Source organism: Galeopterus variegatus, unplaced genomic scaffold (genome assembly GCF_000696425.1).
Source record: "Galeopterus variegatus unplaced genomic scaffold, G_variegatus-3.0.2 Scaffold658, whole genome shotgun sequence".
In the NCBI taxonomy this organism is placed as follows: Eukaryota; Metazoa; Chordata; class Mammalia; order Dermoptera; family Cynocephalidae; genus Galeopterus; species Galeopterus variegatus.
The window spans coordinates 480,844-501,358 of record NW_007726769.1 but is presented as its reverse complement, the minus strand read 5'-3'; the positions used below and the strand labels follow the sequence as shown (position 1 = coordinate 501,358).

At 48.3% G+C, this 20,515-nt stretch overlaps 2 protein-coding genes across 4 annotated transcripts in view; one reads left to right on the top strand and one right to left on the bottom strand.

Annotated features, from left to right (window-relative positions):
- DNAJC7 (DnaJ (Hsp40) homolog, subfamily C, member 7) overlaps positions 1–9,923 on the top strand; it is a 31,089-nt gene extending 21,166 nt beyond the window's left edge. For all 3 annotated transcript variants that reach the window (XM_008571082.1, XM_008571080.1, XM_008571081.1), the window contains exons 6-14: positions 697–815; positions 1,540–1,693; positions 2,412–2,576; positions 3,398–3,489; positions 6,450–6,523; positions 6,927–7,073; positions 7,309–7,461; positions 9,086–9,148; positions 9,574–9,923. In XM_008571082.1, the coding sequence (XP_008569304.1) occupies positions 697–815; positions 1,540–1,693; positions 2,412–2,576; positions 3,398–3,489; positions 6,450–6,523; positions 6,927–7,073; positions 7,309–7,461; positions 9,086–9,148; positions 9,574–9,611 (1,005 nt within the window). In that variant the 3' untranslated portion in view covers positions 9,612–9,923. The remainder of the gene's footprint in view (positions 1–696; positions 816–1,539; positions 1,694–2,411; positions 2,577–3,397; positions 3,490–6,449; positions 6,524–6,926; positions 7,074–7,308; positions 7,462–9,085; positions 9,149–9,573) is intronic.
- Positions 9,924–11,067: 1,144 nt separating this feature from the next.
- Positions 11,068–17,694, bottom strand: CNP (2',3'-cyclic nucleotide 3' phosphodiesterase). The gene is made up of 5 exons (XM_008571088.1): positions 17,689–17,694; positions 16,825–16,962; positions 14,763–14,790; positions 14,036–14,175; positions 11,068–12,593 (listed from the first exon to the last, which is right to left on the bottom strand). The coding sequence occupies exons 1-5, from the start codon at positions 17,692–17,694 to the stop codon at positions 12,144–12,146; spliced, it is 762 nt and encodes a 253-aa protein (XP_008569310.1). The 3' UTR covers positions 11,068–12,143.
- Positions 17,695–20,515: the final 2,821 nt, after the last annotated feature.

Genomic DNA, 20,515 nt, shown 5'->3' with positions numbered 1-20,515 from the left:
GCACCGGAAAAAAAAAAAAAAAAAAAAAAAAAAAAAAATATAGGTGGAAGAGGGGCCACCATTGTACTCAGTGAGATGTGAGGTTCTTTGCTCAGGGAAGGAGGAAACTGAACAATTTTGATAACGTAGAGAGCAGTGATTCTGTAGCAGGTTATTTTTGCTATTCCTTGTCTTGCTTAACAGACTAAGCAGGTTGAATTATGCAAAGTAGCAATAACAGTGTTTGTGAGAAGAATGTGAGTTTCGATCACAGTCACTATGGATATGATTCACTGGGGAGGCAGCTTAGCACTGTGATAGGCTCTGGAGTCTTAGTGTCTAAGATCAAATTCTATTTCTATCAATTACTAATTTTGGTGACCTTGAACCTTGGTTCCTGTGCCTTAGTTTTCTCATCAGTAAAATAAAAGTAATAATGTTACCTATTTCATAAAATTGTGAGAATTAAATGGGTTAATGTATAAAGTACTCAGTAAATGTTTGCGCTCATTATCATCTGAGTCAACTGCTCACCTCATTTAGTGCTTTAATTAATTAGGTATGATTTTAAACTGTGATATTACTTTCCTGCTCAACAGTGGATCTAGGGGAACTTCTTTGAGCTTTGAATCTGTCTGTTGCCTGTGACCAAACTAAACTGAAGACATTTCTAGAGTCTAGAATGAAGAACTGTATTTGCTCTCTTCTTTTCCATAGGTTGTTTTCTGCATGGATCGTGCCCTAGAATTTGCCCCTGCCTGCCATCGCTTCAAAATCCTCAAAGCAGAGTGTTTAGCAATGTTGGGTCGTTATCCAGAAGCACAATCTGTGGCCAGGTATGTAATCAAGCCAGTTTAGCATTGAATTGCCAGACACTACTGGACTTATGCTGTCTGACTGCTTTTTAGAACAGGAGCTAGCTACTATGTTGTCTATGGGTAGGCCAGCTAGGGCTACCAAAATTCCTGGGTCTTAAAGCCAAAATTTAGACCAGATTTGAAAACCCACAGGGTATATAGGAGTATTGTAGTACAGTAGGTACGTGAGCTATATATGAAAGAACAAATTATGTTACATGAGTTTTTTGGTTGTTTTTTTTTCCCCAGTGTAGTCCTTTTCCTTCTACTCCAGGGGTTGGCAAAACTTTGTAAAGGGCCAGATAGTAAATATTTCAGCCTTTGCAGGCCATAGGGTCTTTGCTCACCTCTGCCGTTGTAGTGCAAGAGCAGCCATTGATAACAGATGAATGAATATGGGTTTGGCTGTGTTTTAATAAAATGTTATTTGCAAAAACCAGTGGCAGAAAGGATTTGGCCCTGTGGGCTATAGTTTGCCAACCCCTATTCTAATATCATAAGGAGTGTGCAATACAAGAAGTGTTTCAAAGATAAATATAGGTAGATTGTTTTGGGAAGGTTTAAGAAGAGTTTTTAGGAATCTGTCTACCTTTGGATACTTCTAATATTAGACACATGGTCAAGGAAAAACCTGGCCACAAATGGTAGTGATGGTGGGGACATTCCAAACCATAGCTGAATATGCCTTTTCTGGCTATTGCAGTGATATATTACGAATGGATTCCACCAATGCAGATGCTCTGTATGTACGAGGTCTTTGCCTTTATTATGAAGATTGTATTGAGAAGGCGGTTCAGTTTTTTGTACAGGCTCTCAGGATGGCTCCCGATCATGAGAAGGCCTGCATTGCTTGCAGAGTAAGTTCTAAGCACCAGATCTGAATGGGAAAGAAAGTTTTCTTCTTGGGCCTTTAAGATGATTAGAGTGGAAGGTTTTAGAATTACAGAAGATGTGATAGCTCCTCTTCCTGCTTTGTAAGGATCCTTGGTCCTTACATTAGAAATTATTTTAGGATGACTTTTACTTATCTAAAGGTAAATATGATCATATAGGGTCAGATCCTTTTAATACCTAAGTGGGTTTTTTTTTTTTTTTTTTTTCTTTTCTTTTTTCTCCTCAGTGAAGAAAAGATAGTAATGCTTGTCTTGGAGAGTAGAGGCAAACCCGTGGTACCACAGGGCTTATTTCGGTTTTCTTCTGTAAATCTTGGTTTCCCCATCCACTCTCTAGGAAGCATCAGTGAGCAACAAATAGCCCAGGGGGTGTGGTGGGGGAATTGTGTGATGCTAACCCACTGGAATTAAAGAGACTGAAAATGTGAGGGTACTTCAGAAAGCTCATAAGAGGCTGGCTGGTAGAACGCAGTGTCACAACACCAAGGTCAAGGGTACAGATACCTCTACTGGCAGCTGCCCCCACCAAGAAACAAAAAACAACTCAGAAAAAGCTTTGTGTTATCTTTTAATTCCATTTTCCCACCAACTTTGTGAAGTGCCCTTATAGACTCAGGCCTCTGTGTATAGTCGTCTCATACTCTCTGGACGCGAGCTCACCTCCCCTTGCTTTTCTCTGTAGAATGCCAAAGCACTTAAAGCAAAGAAAGAAGATGGGAATAAAGCATTTAAGGAAGGAAATTACAAGCTAGCATATGAACTGTACACAGAAGCCCTGGGGATAGACCCCAATAATATAAAAACAAATGCTAAGCTCTACTGTAATCGGGGTACGGTTAACGCCAAGGTAAGCACTCGGTCTGGGTCTTGGAGCCTATGGAGATATTTTAAGGGAACTTAAAGAGGTCTTGGGAAATCTGCCCAATGAGGGTAAACCAGATGAAAAAGGAAAAATTGTTTTGATTAATATCTCAGCTTGTTAGGAACTACCTTCTGAGAGGCAAGCTTTTATCTTTTCTATGGAATTCAGGGGCACTTGAGGGATAATTTAGAAGGATATTCCTACCAGTTCTTTCTCAAAGTCTCTTTCCTCTAGTAAGAGAATGGCTAGAGGATTTGGGGTAATTTTAAGAAAGAATTGTTGCCTTTTCTTTTTTTTAAGTGATTTGGAGGAAATTAGAGTATGAGGCAGGGTTAATTTTTTTCTCTTCTATAACTGATGGTTACCGTGCATGGATGAAAGTGACCTGAGTGCCCCTGTATCCCTACACATCATGAGAAACAGAGTAGGCTCCTTGTCCTTGTGGAGTCCTAGTAGTCAAAAATCACAGTAATTCCAGTATCTCTAATCAGCCTTTGGAAGATGGGAGGGCAGGAACCACCCTTACTGTTTCCATGTTGTGGTTGGGCACTAACATGGAGTGGTAGAGGCAGTTTATCCTTGCAGATAAATGTGTGTGGCTTACATCGTATAGAAAAGAAACCAGTTTAAAATTTGGTACCCTTAGCCCTCTGAGACACTGGCATTCCCAGTGACCAAGAATAAGAACCTAGTGTGACAGGGGCCAGCAAGACTGATTTTCTTAGAATTTTGAAGTTGTGTGCACAGCTTCTGGGCTCCCTTAATCACCAAAGATGTGAAGTATGACTGTTCTCTCTCTCCTGAAGCTTAGGAAACTAGATGATGCAATAGAAGACTGCACAAATGCAGTGAAGCTCGATGACACTTATATAAAAGCCTACTTGAGAAGAGCCCAGTGGTAAGTACCTCTGGCGGGTAGGGGGAAGGGGGAGTTGCTGCTGGCCTACCAGGGGAAATGCATTGTGGATGATGAAGCAGACCCAGGGATGTCGTGAGGTCATTTGGTCCTTCCCCCTGCCTCTAGGTGGGATTGTTCCAGCCCTAGACTATCTTTATAGACCTCCAGCGGAGGAGATTGCACAAGCTCCCTCAGTCTCCCATGCCTGTGTAACACCCCTCACGGTCAGTAAGTTTCCTCTGATGTCTGACCCAAATTCCTTTTGTTAAAGTTTAAATCCATTTCCTTTGGAGATTTTATTTTGTGTTGTACACTTTTGCTCTAACTTGGCACAGTGCTTGGCACATAGGTGCTCACTCAGTAAATGTTTTATTGAATGAATGGATGGTGCTTGGAAGATGAAGAAATAAAGTATTTCTTGGAGACAGTTGAGAGTTGTTCTTAGCCTGATTGTCTTGGTCAAGGGAAGACAGTCTTATGGTTAGAAGGGATTTAAGCTGGCTCAGCCTCCCAGTAGTGTAATGTACTCCCTTTTGGAATATCCTGGATGGGTAGTCTGTGCATGTGTGTTTTGAGCAGAGGGACTCCCTGTCTGACAAGATGACTTATGAGCCAAAATAGGCCTACCTCTAGTGGCCAGATTGGCTCCCGAGTCACGGTGCTCCGCAGCACACATAGTCCTCTCACTCTTGGACCCACCAGATGATTTTCTTCAGACAGGAACATTAACACGGGCTGGGAGAGACCTCTCTCAGGTATCCATCTCTTCTTATTTCAGATTATTCCCCAGGCAGAGAGGAAATTCCTGTCTTTAAAATTCCTAAAGGAAAACGTATTTGTTTTATACCTGTCCTCCAACACCTGCTCGATTCCTTATTATGAAATGTCATACCCAAAGAACAGTTGCTGTTACTGATGCCTGATGAGCTCGTAGTTTAAGCTACCCCGTCTCATAAGTCTGTCCAACAGAAACATACGTGGAATTACAGAGATTCCGTGAGACGAACCATCAGTCATTCCATCTTTGCAAACCACTGGCAGACAAAAGTAGAAGCTTTGGAGGACAGAAGAGTACCCTTTGACCCATCTAAAGACTTAAACAGACTCAAAATGCTTGAAGGTGTTTCCTGCAGTTTTATCTATAATACTAAAAAGGACAATCACCTAAATATCTAGCAGGAAGGGGGTGGCTCCCCTTCATGAACATGAACGTGTCATTTCAGATGCGTGGTACTGCATCAACTCCATGGAATACTGTGTAGCGTTTGAACGGAATGAGAGGAGAACTGAAAATTCTTGATTTCTTAGGAGGATAATAGGATGGAGGATTCCTCTCTTCGTGTGTGCACAATAAACAAAAATCAGTAATTGCTTTGATCAGACATCTCCTTATCTTTGTGGGAGAAACAGTGCTTCCACCTCTAAGATCCCACTACTGGGGGACAGCATGCCCTGTTTAGCACAGTTGGCTGAGTACTTGACAGCAGTCCCCTCAAGCAGCTGGGACTGACAAGAAGTACTGGAGATTAGCTCTGGGCAAAGCTTTACTAGAGGCCTAACTACTGCCCCAGTCTGCCTCAGCTTACCCTGGAAGTTGGAGAGATGCCAGTTCTTTGCTACATCTCCCTTCATCAGCTAGGGTTCTCCCTTTTTCCTTAACACCCTACTTTTCTTTTTCTTCAACTTTTTAAAACATTTAAAATGTAAGGATATCCTTGAATTTTATAAAGTGTGAAGTAAAAATGCAAATCTCTGTAGCATAGCTTATTTACTACATTGCATATGGGCCTGGAAATGTCATCAGCGTCACTTGTTTGTCAGATCATTCTTCACCCAGGGAAGGGCTCTCAGTTATCAATTTTGTTTTACTTGTACTTCAAATTATATTACATTTTATTCTGTAAATAGTAACATTTGTGCCCTGTGTCTGCTGGGCATTGGTTTTTTAAAGTCATAATGAGGATGTTGCCAGAAAACCAGAGATGCCTAAGATATTGGGCTTTTCTTTGGCCAGCCACACTGGTAGCTCTCTCCCTGCCCTGGCCTCCATAGCTGGTGGGGGTCTGTGATGGTTGCAAAGATGGACAGTGTGGTAGCAGTGTAACAAACTGAATCTCTGTTGTACAGCAGCTAGCTGCTGTGTGGTCACTTCCCATTCCCCAGCTGATGGTGTCTGTCTCTGTCTCTAGAACCCCAACCACAGTCTGTTTAATTGGTAGGTCAGTCTTGGTGCCAGTGATCTTATCAGGACACAGAAAAATGCCACTTGCTTCTGTGGAAGAGACACACTTAAAAGGTCTGGCAGTCAGCCTGTTAAGCTAGATTCCTCCCAGGGGAAAACCTTTCTTTTGCACTACCAAAATAGAAGCAAACCAGTGTTTAGAGTCTCCTTTTCTATCTCATTTACCTATGAGTACATCTCTCAGATCGACTGGTCTTAATGGAAGCACTTGCCAGCAGCCACCACCTTGAACTTGATCCTTCTAGTGGCTTACATTAATCCCACTTCTACTCTGGGTTAGAGCTAGCCCTGCATGTTTATGGCACTGTAGGTTTCAAAGCTCTTTCATATCCATTTATCTCACTTGATAATCTTTCTCTTGTGTGTTTGAATCCCAAGTAATCAAGTAAGTGCCTTCACCTTACCTTTCCTAAGGCAGTCCAGATGCCTCTTGAGTGGCTCTGTGTCAGAAGGAACTTTTTCTGCTTGGTTGCTTTCCATTCAGAGCGGAGCATCACTTTTGCTGGTTGGGCACAAGTGCCACTAGGCCTGTGTCTTTTCTTCCTTCAGGAACTGATAGCTAATTTTCTCTCGTTGCTAGGTTCAGGGATCCTGTTTCATAAAGCATCTTTCCAAAAGTGTGTGTCTCTTGCTTGAGCCATGCCTCTTCCCCTAGAGTGATACCAAAGACCACTGCTATTATGTCTGAGTCCTGTATTGCCCTATATTTCCTTCTCAGTTACATGGACACAGAACAGTATGACGAAGCAGTGCGGGACTATGAGAAAGTGTATCAGACGGAGAAAACAAAAGGTAAAGGAGCTTGAGAGCATTTGTTTCCCAGAGAACTGTGTGGTCTTACTTGTAGGCCCTAAAGCTGGACACAGAGTAGTTTGATTCAGGCATCAGGGATGTACCTTGGGCTTATCTGTTCACCAGCTGGGAGGAAGTGGACAGAGATCCTGGACTGGGGGCACGAGGCACCTGTTTTCTAGTCCCAAATCCTCCTTGTCACTTCTACTTCCTTTTCTGTGTGATGAGGTTAATGTGAGAAACCTAAGTATTTAGAGTAAATTTTTTTAAATCTCCAGAAGAAAGCACCATAAAAGCCCCTAACATGGTTAACAAGGCTTCTAACTCCTAGGCAGCTAGGCTGAGACCCAGCAAGGGAAACCAGAATCAGATTTGTCTACTGATGTCAGATGTTTCCCTCTAGAACACAAACAGCTTCTGAAAAATGCACAGCTGGAGCTGAAGAAGAGTAAGAGGAAAGATTACTACAAGATTCTGGGAGTGGACAAGAACGCCTCTGAGGATGAGATCAAGAAAGCTTACCGGAAACGGGCCTTGATGCACCATCCAGGTAGAGCTGGTGGGGGAGTCTCAGTGGGAAGAACCCGTAAGGCAGGGCCACTGCCAACCTCAGTCCGGTGTGGAAGCCTTGGAGAGGTTCGTCAGCTGGGAATAAGGTGTTGCTGAGTTCTATACCCTCTACGTTTTGGGAAATAACCAGATTCCAAAATCAGACATAAAGTGGTTTTTCTCTTAAACTTTGTTTTCTTGAGACTCTGATTTCATTCTTACACTCCTCTGTTTAGATCGGCACAGTGGAGCCAGTGCCGAGGTTCAGAAGGAAGAGGAGAAAAAGTTCAAGGAAGTCGGAGAGGCCTTTACCATCCTCTCTGATCCCAAGAAAAAGACTCGCTATGACAGTGGACAGGACCTGGATGAGGAGGGCATGAATATGGGTGGTGAGTTGGTTGGGGCAGCCTGGGATGAATCCAATGTCTGTGAAATGTTCTAAAGATACTCCACAGGGAGAGTCTGTACGTAATCAGCCTGTGACACACAGTGATTTGTAAAGCATTCCCTTGATGAATACCTGTAATGTGTGAGGCACCATGTTGGCTGATGGAGAAAACAAGGATAAATCAAATAGGCTCCCTAGCCTTCAGAAATCCACAGTCCAGGTGTTTGCAAGTTCCAGCCCATAGGCCAGATTTGATCTCTGGTCTAAACAGAATAACAGACATGGAGTCAAATAAATGCAGTCAAGTAGAGCAGGTTTGAGGGCTGGCCGGTTAGCTCCCTTGGCTAGAGCATGATGCTGATGACTAAGAAAATCTACTGGAATTTCAAATAAGAATGATGATGATTACACAATAATCCTGAATCTTCTCCAGTTCAGGGCAGGGGTGTGAGTGAGTTCACCGATAAGAAACATATTGCTCTGCTCAGCAGTTGAGAAGAACTATCAGCAGCCGAGAGCTATTGGAGAGTTTTAAGTAGAGGCACTAGGGACCAGAGTTAGGCTCCAGAAAGATATGTGTGATGGCAGTGAAGAGAAGAGAGGGGATGATGGAGGAGAGGAATGGGAGGAGGATACAGTAGGCAGGACAGGACTGGAGGGCGCAAGTGGAGATAGTGGTAGACTCAGCAGGAATTGGCTGTTGATCGTGTGTGTTGGGGAGAGGGAAAGGACGAAGTTGAGAGCGGCTCTGACATAGCTGACTCGTGGGGCCATTCACCGAGCCAGGGGACCCGGGCAGATGAGCAGATATCCTGGCACTTCTGGACATGATGTGGCTGTGGGATCTGCTGGTGGAAATCAGTCCGTCTGTGCAGCTTAGGAAGTCAGTTGGGGCTGGGGCCATCAGACCTGCTGTGGCCTAGTGAAAAGAGCACAGCTCTAGAGTCGTATAGGAGCTGGAATTTCCAGTTCTGCTGTTTTTACTGGCCATGTGATCTTAAGCAAAGTTACTTGAACTTGCTATGTATGTTTTGTTGAATCTAAATTGGGAATATGACTTACCCTGACAAATAGTTACTAGGGATTAAATGATATAATGTATGCAAAGTCCCAGCACCATGATTTAGCACCTAGTAGGTGCTTAATAAACCTAGCTTTTTTTTCTGACATACAGTTTAAACAGACTAATAGAACAGAATCAAAGAGACACAGTAAATCATAGATCTTGTTCTCATATTTATTTTCGGTGTATCTAAGTGATAAACTTTAGCCTTTTCAGTAGCTGCCCCAGCATTATAGGGAGATAGAACGTGTAAGTCTTGTATCAGTAAGTGCAAATGGCATTCCCAGTTGTTGAGAGGACAGACCAGCAAAGCTGGGTGAGGCAGAGAAAGCTTTCCTTTTGGACGACACTTGGAAGGAAAAGGGAACATATCCTTTAGAAGTGGGATCACAGGGTGGGGCAGATTTGCTCACCTCTAGTCTGCAGTGTGGGGAAAGGAGAGGAGTGATACTGTCTGGGAAAGCTCTGGAGACCCCTTATCAGTGTCATAAGTTCCTCTTCTAACACTTCTAATTTTTTTTCACCTTTTTGTTCCTTCCATGTTACTCTCACTGCTCCACAGATTTTGATGCAAACAATATCTTCAAGGCATTTTTTGGCAGTCCTGGGAGCTTCAGCTTTGAAGGTGGGTACACCTGCTGTTCTTGGGAGTTCTCAGATCATAAGGTGACTCCCCACCTACGCAGCTCTTTGGGAGTCAGAATGAGTGGGGGCATCTGTCCCCTCAGCTGTTGCTGAGCAGGAGGGGAGGTTCCCAGGCACACCTTGCCTTGGGACCATTAGCATGGCATCTCTGCAGGGTCAGGGAGGCGTCTCTAATGCCTAGTAGCTCGGCTTCTCTGCAAGAGCGAAGATGTCCAGAAGCTATATACGTTTAATGTACTCATGTGCTCCCTCTCGTACCCCAGCACCCAGACTGTTTGACACCCTGAGAGTTTCTTTCTTTGTACTTGAGTTTGAAGCAGCCCTCGAAGTCTTCTCAATGATCAGAGCAGTCACCTTCCCTAGAAAATCCAGGGCTAGCTAACAAGCCCTTCTTTTCCCTTTCAGCATCTGGTCCGGGAAATTTCTTTTTTCAGTTTGGCTAATGAACGGCAACCACCCAGAACACAGAAATGCACTCACTCAGTTGAACCTTGAATGTGGACACAGTTCACCTCCTCCCTTCATCATGTCTTCGTGTACTTGGAGCAGTTTCATTTTCTCAGTTGGATACCCCATGTCTGTGTGAGTGGGGTGAAGGAGAGGGAGCCAGTGCCGAAGACTGTGGGAAGGGATGGGAGGTTGGGGGGTGAACAGGGAGGCAGCCTGTGAATTTTTGTTTTACTGTTTAACTTTATTAAAAAAGAAAAAAAAGAAGAGAATAAAATGTTTTGACCCTTTCTGGCCCTCTGCTCTGGCAGCTGCTTTCTGTCACTTCAGAGTCAGTGGGGCCAGCGCTGAGTCCCCAGCATGGAACTGATCCCAGCGTGGACTTAGGTTCAGCAAGCTGCCACAGGAGGAGCGCGGGCGTGCCGCCGAGCCGAGCCTGGGGACGGCGGGGGGCCGGCGGCCTCTCCCAAGCCTGTTCACACAGCGAGTGAGTGCTGAGCATTCGGTGGTGGGGATGCAAGTTCAGAAGGCAGGACTGGTTGCCAACGTGGGCTTGAAGGAGATGGAGATGAGGGTGAAATCCTGCCTCCTGGCCCTTTCAATTGAACAAGCAGCTCCAGAGCCTGGGGCTGGTCACTGACATTCAGCTCATATGGTTGGAAACACCATTCTTAGCAAATGCCCCTTGCCTTCTTCACTGGTTTCCCTTTCTACATCCGGGGCAAGCCGGGGAAGGAAGCAGTCGCATGTGTCATGCTGCTCAGTCAGCTTAGTGTTCTTGTAAGTAACCATCTTAGGAGTTCTGGGCAGACACTTGAGGCTTTGGCTGAAGCCGCAGTGTAGATCTGTGGTGCTTTGGTAATAGAGATGACCCAGGGAAGGCCTTGAACCAGAAAGACAGTTCCTGCCCCTTTCTTTCCAGTCTTCACCCTTTGGTGCCTGGGCTGTGGTGAAATGACTGTTAGGCCCAGGAAGTTTCCCATGTGGCTGTCTAGGCTCCTGTTGGCCTGGAAGGGACTCCTGAATGCTACCTCTTTCCTTGTGTTTGAGTAGCACTGTCCTGGAGGTAGCCTTTCCTAGAGAACTGGAGAAAACCTATACTAGGAACTTGGGGTCTTGCTGAGAAATCTTTCTGGTCCGATTGAGCTGGGGACACCTGTGGCCTCTTGCCCTGGTTAATGGGGGGGCGAGAGGCTTTGTGCTCCACATCCTTCATTCCCAACCAGCCCCCACCTCCTACATGAGTGTAAGGCCAGCCTCTCTCCTTTCTGCCTCTTCATGAAAGCCAACACTGTTCAGCTGCCCAACCTCACCACAGCTGTACCCAGCCAGCAGAGGGGAGACAGGACCGATGGCCCCAGGCTGTGAGACAAAGCCAGTCCTAATACACCCAGCCCTAGCCTTAGGGAAGACCGAGCTGGGCACAGGAGGGTGAGAGAGACTGCACACGGCTAGGATTAACATGATTTATTTCATTATCAGTCTTACAAGTTGCTAAGATTGGGCAAAGCCAGGATAGTAACTTAAATCTCAAGCACTTCCATTGACTGACAACCTGATTAGCAAGGCCCTGTTACTGAGCAGAGGGCAGTGGAGGGCACCCCAGGAACCATAACACATGTAGCAGTGTTAAAAGTCCCTTCCCAGAGGCAACAGGTGGGACTTGGTCCTTACCAGCTAGGGGTCTACTCCATCAGCTCTTAGTACCCACCAACCCCCTTTAGAGGAGGCCCAGAGGCCTCCAGAGGCACCATGGAGGCAAGATGGGCTGGGCAGACAGCAAGACGGGAGCTTCCCCACCAACATGCTGTCTCTGGCCTTGATCTCCCCATGCTCACAAGAGAGCCCCACCACTGGACAGGATGGCCAGCCCGTCCCCGTCCTGGAGTGAGACCAGTAGCCAGCCTGGCATGTGGCTGTTGTTTATTCTGTTTTCTTCCCTGGTTATCAAACTATTACCTAGTTACGGTGCGAAGGAGGGGACAGGAACCTAGGACTGAAGGTGGGAGGTAAACCCCTTTTGTCTGTGCTGGTAAATAGCCCCGGCCTTCCTGAGGCTAATACTGATTAAGAAACGGGAAAAAAGCCCAAGGACCCTCCCCTCCCACAGCTGCCGCTAGTTTTCCCTAGCTGTGGTTACGAGCCCAGCCTCATTACCTTTGCCTTCAGTCAGCTGGCTTTATGCAGCTCTGAGGTCTCTCTCCACTGGCCCACCCCTGGCCAGAGCAGTGGGCCTGGGCCTGCCAGTACCTGGGGGCACAGCAGAGCTTGGAGTTCTGGCTGCAGCTCCAGGCTCAGGTTCCTGAATGGTGCCTACCTACTCCCCCTGTGTTGAGAGCTTGAGTATCAGAGGGGAAGAGGGCAGGCAGGAAGGGAAGGGCAGTTATTTTACAAGTTTTCAAAAAGTTACAGGTTAGATTAACTTTGAGTAAAAAAAAAAAAGATCTTAAAGCACAGGTCAAACGGAGGGTGTTTCCCTGTTCTCCCCTTCCCTTCTAAAGAGCAAGGGGCTGCGCTGCTGAGAACACTCATATGATGGTGCAGGACTGCAGGGCACCCCCCTTCCGGCTGCCGTGCGTGGGCACAGCTTTGCCTTTCCCGTAGTATCCCGTGAAGATAGCCCTGACCTCCATCTTCTTGGCCAGACTCAGCATCCAGCGCCCATTGCCCAAGGAGTAGAGCTTGCCCCGGCTTAGCTCACCTACCTCCTCGCCTCGGTTGCCCCCCTTCTCCTGCCATATAATCTCTAAGAGGTCAATGCCTGTCTGCACAGCCTCCACGTCAGCTGCACAGCCAAGGGTGATGTGAGCACGGCTTCCCCGGGGCAGGCTTTCAGTGAGGGACAGCTTGTCCACGTCATTGGGCCACAACAGCAGCTCCTGCTCACTCAACTCCACCCGGGCCCCAGTTGTCTTGGGTGTCACAAAGAGGGCAGAGATGGTCAGCGTGAAGGCCTTGCAGTAAGATTTCTTCACCACCTAGGGAGAGTGAGAAATAGGGGTCTGAGCTAGAGGTAGTGGCCTCTCAAAAGGGACAAGCTGACCAAGGGTGGGCCACTCCTGGAGGAGAGAAGGGTAAGTATAACAGAAGTGAGCGCAGCTGAACAGAAGTCTTACAAAGGCACATCATCTGCAATCGCCTGCAGCATGCAGCCTTGCCCCTAGCTCAGGCTGAAGTGAGAAAGGCAGGATGGAAGGGGTGCCAGACTTGCTGAGCTCTTCATCTAGCTCCCTTCCTAGCTGCAAGGGTGCTGAGCAAGTGCTCTAAGCTCGCTGTCTTGGTTTATTCACCTGTAAGGTGGAAATAATACTAGAACCTACCTCTGAATTAACATGAAGGCTGACGGAGTGACCGGGTGAAGAGCTTAGAACAGGGTCAAGCACACAGCAAGGGCTATTGTTACCGCTACTCGGCTCACCCCAGGACCCAGGCAACACCCTGGAGGGCAGGGTGAGATCAGACATGCCCTGGGTCAAAATCCTCTCTGTACACTTTGGTTTACATCTCATTATATATCTGGTTTTACCTGATTCTTTGAGAAAACCCATCTCTCCCATCTGACCATAAAAGCTTCTCATGGGATTTTTGCTCACAATCCCTTGTCCCAACAGTGTCTGGCATGTAATAGTTGCTTAATAAATACTGCTAAGTGAATGAATGGTTAGAGATGGTAGTGACACGTGTTACACATTCATTCAACTATGCTATGGTGCTGGGAACACATGGGTGACAAAACTAAAAACTCCTCACCCTCGGGGAGCTCCTGTTCAAGTGGGAGGAGACCAATGAACAAACAAGTAAAATGCCTGCATAAATCCAGACAGAGAAGGGGAGGATGCGGGGACAGGCAGAGAAGGCCTTGCTGAGAAGGTCACACTGAAGGAGGTCACAGCCTGGGCCAGGCAGACCTGGGCAATACTCTTGTGTCTGAAGATGTGGTGGAGGGTTCCAGCTGTGTGGTGGGGAAGGGGCTGGCCTAAGCCAATAAACTTCACTGTCCTATGGCACTCTCTCACTTGGGGAAGGCCGGGCCTCTGATCTGGGACAGGAACTTCAGTGCATCAGGCTCCCTGGAGGCAAGTGATTCCTAGCCTTTGGGACTTAATGCTGGCCCAGAGAGGCCAGAACAGGAGCCTACTGCCAACCAGCATCCTCCATGAATCTGCAGAAGGCAAAAGCATTGGCGGGCCGGCCTTGGGGATGAATGCACAGGCATGCGGGACTGCCTGGGAGGGCTCCTCAAAATGGGCAACTGAGGTCTACATGACTAGGCCTGGGGACAGGAGAACTGGAGGAGATGCCATTTTTCTTGAGCTGCTGTCTAGTTTTTGGTCCCCGCCTGGCATTGACAGCCATATCCAGAAGCCACTGCAGCCCCTTGCCCTCCCCACTTCCATCAGTGTCCCTGGGGAGAACTCACATCCTGCTGGGCGTACTCATCTGCCCCAGTGGCCTTCCCGTAGTCACAGAACTTGGTTGTGCAGTGCAGCACACTTGGGGGTCTCTTCCCAAAGTAGGTGACCAGTTCAATCTTCTCCCTGGGCTCATCCCCAGAGACAACTGCAGGGAGAAAGATGGGCAGTCAGGGCAGGGGGCAGGGGCACACTAACACCTACCACCAAGACCACAGGGTCCCAGAGGAAAGAAACTCAGACATTAAGCATAAATTCTTAAACAGTCCACTACAATTCATTCATTCGTTAGCTGGTCAAACTCATGGCCACTTTAGAGCTATCAAAAATGTTTGAATTCCCTGGCTTAACATTGTGTAGATCTTTGCATCTCTTCCCCAAACTCTTAAGGCATTTGTAACCAGGGGAAGGTAGGACAGGCCCACGGAACCTGAAATTTACCAGCATTACATCTAAAAGGGGAAAGCAAGTCATAGAAACGGGAGTGGAAAGGAAAAAGAGGGTTGGGAACAGTGTAATACAGTGGAAAGAGCCAGTAAGAACAGTGTCTCAACCCTGCCACTTACTAGCCATTTGCCCTGGGGCAAGTGATTGATCCTTATCTGTATCCAGTACAACAATTAGGGTGACCATATACCCCAGTTTTCCCAGGACCACCCAGGTAACTATTAGCACCGCATTTCACTCAGGGCCCATCTGGACCAGAAATTACATGGTCCCCATAATAATACACACCTTGCAGGCTTGTTTGGTGGATGAGAGCCTATGAAAGGTCTTGGAATATAAAGGGATAACATTATGTGGCTGGTGGACCTGAGGAGGTGTGGCGTATAAGTGATTTCACTTTCCAGATTCCAAGCCTTGTGGCTATCTTCAGAGTCACTAGCGTTTTCCTGTTTTTCCGAGTTGAGACTCTGCAAGGATGTCTTTCACCCTCCACAGAGCAGGAAGATCTCTACTCTGAGAGTAGGACTTGTTCTTGTCCCATTATATTTCTCCTGCTGTATACTGGGCAGAAAAGGATTCCAGGGGTTTTTTTGCGGGGGGAGGGGGGGGCAGTGGGGTGCAGCTGGCTGGTACAGGGACTCAACGCTGGACCTTGGTGCTTTCAGCACCATGCTCTAACCAACTGAGCTAGCCCAGCCCAGATTCCAGTTTCAAATGGTGAAAGCAGCTTCAGGTGGCAGTGACTCCCCAAGGCAGAGCCACCAGCTGTTGGGTGCTTTTCCCTCAGGCTATTCACAGGTACAGGGCTAGCTCTAGGCCAGTGTCTCTGCAGGCCCTACAGTTCCCTGCAGAGCTCCAGCTTTAGGAGCTGAGAAACAAGTTCTGTTGTTTCTCAACAGAGAAAGGCACAAATTACCTGCCTCTGAGCAATACAAGATGATATAAAGAAACATGAGTGGGACGTTTCAAGTATAATCTAAAATTCAGGGGGAACCAGAAATGGCTTACAGGCATAGAGGGATTAATGGGGGTGACATTTCCCTAATAGGTCACTGCAGGAGAAGAACCACCAGAACCCTTCCTTATCCCAAACCTCCCCTATCAGTACAGCAAGGAGCTCTTGCCAGGAGAGAACCCTTCTACAGTAAACAGAGTCCAGGGCTCCAGCCTGCAATCCCACATGCCTTCAGGGCCTGTTTTCCCACCTGGTTTTGGGGGGACTAGATGTGAGACTTTCCCACCAAGCAGGGGGTTTGGGACTAGATGTGTGACTCCTTCTCTGGAGCCACGGATGTCACAGGCACTGGATAGCCCAAGGCCTGAGACCCATTCCCAGTGAAGTCACAACAGTCCTAGTTTTAATTTTTTTGCAGCTTAGGATTCTGTGTAATATTTCATTTTGGAACATGGTTCTACTTCTAAAAATGAATTTGAGAACACTGGGTCAAATTCTCCCTCTAAGGTTATATGATATGGTGACAAGTTTCCTGTTATGACAGTAATTTGTTTTTCCTACCTCCAAGACAGGGACAGTGGTCTAATCCAGGCTGGGAGAGGGGCGGTGAGGAGAAGGGTGGAAGGAAAGATGCAGGCTTGTCTGAAACTCTCCTAAACTTTCACTTTCCTCTAGTTGGAGCTGCAGCCTCAAGGATCACCCACTGCTGCCACCTCTGAAAGGAAACTGTGTTGGAAGTGCACGCAAGGGAGGGCCCGGTGCCTGTAGTTCTGGGACTGGCCCTAACTTATATATTCTAGGCAACTATTAAGGACATCTTTGGAGATGGGGGGTCTCTATGTCTGGGCAAAGTCACAGCTGCCCTGGCTCTGAGTGTGCAGAGGAGGGTGGGGGTGGAGAAGGGTTACCCAAAGACTGCCTCCCTTCCCCCAACAATGGCAGCAACAGATAATACTCTCTTGTCTGGGATGGGGGGACAATGATCCCACACAAGGGCTGGTAGGGGGCAGGGGAGCACTGGACAAAGGGCTTCATTCACCAGCCTGCCACCTCCTCCTCTGCCATCTCCCAGCCCCCACAAAGTCGTGGTCTTTGTGCCTGCCCCAGGACTGGGCGACATAGGGTACCTGCGTTCAGGGTCTAGCTCTGCCTAACACTTTGCTGTGTGTCGGCAGCACCTCTCTGAGCCACTTGTTTTCCTGTCTGCTAAAAGCCACAAGTGACGACAGTTTCTACTGTAAACTGTCTTCTCCTCTGTACTGGCTCGGCCTCCCGTCAGCACCCTGAGAGTTTAGCGGGCAAGTGGTTTTATCAAACAGGACCCTGGGCAGGGGAAGGCGAGGAATGGCTGCCCCAGCGCGGTGTCCTAAGCAGCCCTGGCCCAGGCCCACCCGCCAGCTGGATGTCCCCAGGCAGCAGCAGCAGCTTCTGTAGTTCCCGAGTCCCTTTCTCATAAACGCCGCCGTTTTCCTCCTCCAGCGGCCGCACCCCTTCAACCAAGTCTCCCCGCTTCCCCCCTACCTTAGGGCTGCACTGGAACACGGAGAAGGCTCAAACTCAGGTCCGGAACCCCGGATCTCATTTGCATGCCACTTCCTCCCGAAAAGCCCTACATACTCTTGTTTTCCATTGTGGTGACCAGCCCCGGTCTCCCCTGCCCCTCCCGGCCTCCACGCGTCCACTCACCATGATGAGGACGGGGCGCCGCCGTCGCCGCCTTTGCAGGAACTAGCTCTCCGGGGCCGCCCGCCTGCGCGGAGGGACACGGGAGTCTAGTGTAGCGCGACCCCAAGCCGGGCCTCTTTACATAGCTCGGGGGCGGATCGCGCGCGTGGGCGGGCCCGGCCCCTCTGCGCAGGCGCCGCCCGTCGAAACTCGAAAGTGCCACCTGGCGGTGGGGGACCGCGGGGCCGCCTGCACCGAGCTGCAGCCCTGGGCTCGCACCTGCGCCTGCCGAAGCCGGCGACCCGGGGCGGGGCGCTGGGCTGCCTGTGTCCTCTACGTGTAAATGATGAAATGATTAACCCTTGAAATAGGGATGCGGTCACCCCTCCTCTATCCCGCCCCGGGATTAGGATGAAGCGAGAGAGGCGGGGTCGTGCAAGTGCAAAGTTGGATCCTGTCTATTTAAATGTTGGTATTTGATTCATCATGGACTTTTGCATTAATTTTGATTTTTTATTTTACAGTATTGCATTTTGTAAAATAGATTTTTGGCACCGCGATAAATTTTGCGTCTGAATGCCTCACTGGCCTCACCCTCATCCCGGCCCTGTCGCAACCTACAGTCAGCCTCAGCCCCAACCCTTCCTTCTAGGAATTGTGGAGACGGGACCATGATGGCAACGGCAAAAGGGACAGACGAATAGTGCAGTGAAATCCCAACATCCTCTGAGGCCAGGTGCTCAGCTGTGGCCTCTGTAAAGCCACTGAAAGCACAGTCTTGTTAAGGGACGCCCCAACCCCTCCTGACCTTAACATAAACGCATTCTGCTTCTGTACAAGTTGCTTGCTAAAATAAATGGGGGAATAAACAAAGTAGCATGGCCAATGCCATTTTAGGCTGGAAAGTCCCTACTAGGAATCCAGGGTGGGGAGGGGGTACAGGGCTAACCACAAAATTAGCTTATGGACCGCTGGCTTGCTGGCATTGGCTAGATTGTGTCAAGCACGAAAAATTGAAAAATTCCAGCCTAGCTAAAAATAAAAGCTGCGAGAGGTTTCAACTCGGGCCTGCGCTCCTCGATTGGCCTGTGTAGCCCTGGCTGCTAGAGATAAACTCTCTTCCTTTTCCTATCACCCGGTTCTTGTGGGCAAATTTCTTTTACCCGTCGGACGTTGGCCATAACATTTGGGGGCTCGTCCGGGATCCCTTAAGCCTCTCGAGAACCGTCCTTTTGGCCCTGGGACTCTTTGGATCTCTAGGGGGGAATTCCTGAAAAGCCGTGCTTCAGCCCCAGAGAGACAAACCCATGGCAGGCGCCATCGAATTTGGTGAGTCGACTCCTTGGTTGGGAAAAAGGCTCGGCTGGACGCAGCCATAGACGCCTCTTTCCCTGGATCAAACGAGATGTCGTTCTGATCCGTTGGGACCTTTTATAGGTGGTTGGGACTTTTATTTTGATTTTAAAATCTTTTATTATATGCGTATCGTTTGTTAGTTTCGGTCTGTGTTTAAGTCCTTTTGTTTGTCTAGTTTCGTTTTGTGTCGCCTGCTATAAGTGTAGCTTGGCCATTTCAACTCCACAGGACCTCGTGGGACAAGGATCCTCCAGACCAACTGTCCTCCAATGTTTTTTTATGAACTTTAACACCTTCCGAGAGAAGGCTGCGACTTTGGAGCCCCCGTGGACCTTGAAGTCTTGCGAGTCCTTTGTGAGATTGATGGCCGGCCTTCAGTGTCGCTGGCCATCAGGGGGCTCTCTTAGCCCCCCTTAGCTCAGGCTGTCGGACAGGTCATCTTCAGAAAACCCGGACACCCCGATCAGATACCTTATATTCTCATTTGGATTGAAATTCTGTCTTACCCTCCTCCTTGGTTAAAAAGATGTTTTCTAGGGTTAAAGAAAAATGCTCGCCACCGAGAGATGGCCTCCATTCTCCTGACGAAGCCGCGCCCTGATTCTGCCCCTAAGCAAGTTTTCTCAACATTTCCAGAGGAGCCGGACCTGACCTGCTGCCCTCCACCTTATGCAGAGGACCCCACCCAAGTGTCTAACCCACTTATCTCCCCCACACCCGCCCTGGGGCCTCTGATCGTCTCCAGAGTCCCACCCCACCAGTGTCCCCTCCTTCCTCTGCTTCCCCTTCTTCACCTCCCTCAACTGCTTCCCCTCCTGGACTCTTCCCCTTGCGTGAGGCCGCAGGGGCAGACAGCCCTTTTATGGCATATGTTCCCTTTACCACCAGTGATCTTTACAACTGGAAAAACCAGAACCCTTCCTTTTCCGCTGATCCACACGGTCTCATGTCTCTGCTTGAGTCTGTCTCTTATACTCACCAGCCCACCTGGGATGATGCCAACAATTGTTACAGACTCTGTTCACTTCTGAGGAACATGAACGAATCCGCCGAGAGGCCCAACGGGCTGTCCTGGGCCCCAGTGGTCTCCCCACAGGTGACCCTGAGCGATTGGCTGCTCTTTTCCCCACCCGCCGCCCCGATTGGGACCCAAATAGTAATAGAGGTAAGGAGGCTCTTGATCGGTTTTGCCAGGTCCTGTTACGAGGGGTTCGAGCTGCAGCCCGAAAACCCACAAACCTATCTAAGGTTAGTGAAGTCACCCAACAGCCCGCCCAGTCTCCAGGTGCATTCCTAGAGCACCTCCTAGAGGCAAACCGGATCTATACACCCATAGACCAGGAAGCACCTGAAAATCCAAGGGCAGTTAAGTTGGCCTTTGTAGCTCAGTCTGCACCCGATATAAAACGGAGATTGCAGAGATTAGAGGGATTTGAGGGCAAGGTTCTTTCAGAGTTGGTAGAAATAGCCCAAAAGGTTTTCGCAAATCGCGACCCACCTGAAGATAAGCAGCTTAAAAGACTAACTAAGGTTCTGCTGGCCACATAAGGCCAACCCAAGAAACCTCAGGCCCCTAAAGGAGCAGTCAACACGGGGGCGAAAAAACGCCCACCGTTGTATAAAGACCAATGTGCCTACTGTAAGGAAAAAGGCTTGCCCCAGTTACAGGAAAAGCCTGAAAAGACTAACACTGTGCTTCATTTGGGTGAAGACACAGAAGACTGATGGGGTCAGGGTTCCATGCCCCTTAACCCCCAAGATCCCAGGCTAACTCTTCAAGTAGGGGGAAAACCAGTATCATTTCTGGTGGACACAGGGGCTACATACTCTGTACTGAAAAAACCAGAATGGCCTAGCAATAAGCCCCCCATTGCCATTCAAGGGGCCACAGGGAAAACTAAATTTTGTTCATGGACAGAAGGGCGATTCACCTACTTAGTGAAGAACACAGTCACTCATTTGTTTATTTTAATCCTTGTCTGCCCAGTGCCTTTATTGGGCAGAGATTTACTCCACTAAGCTTGGAGCAACCTGCCACCCTTTTGGTGACACTGTCTTTGTCCAA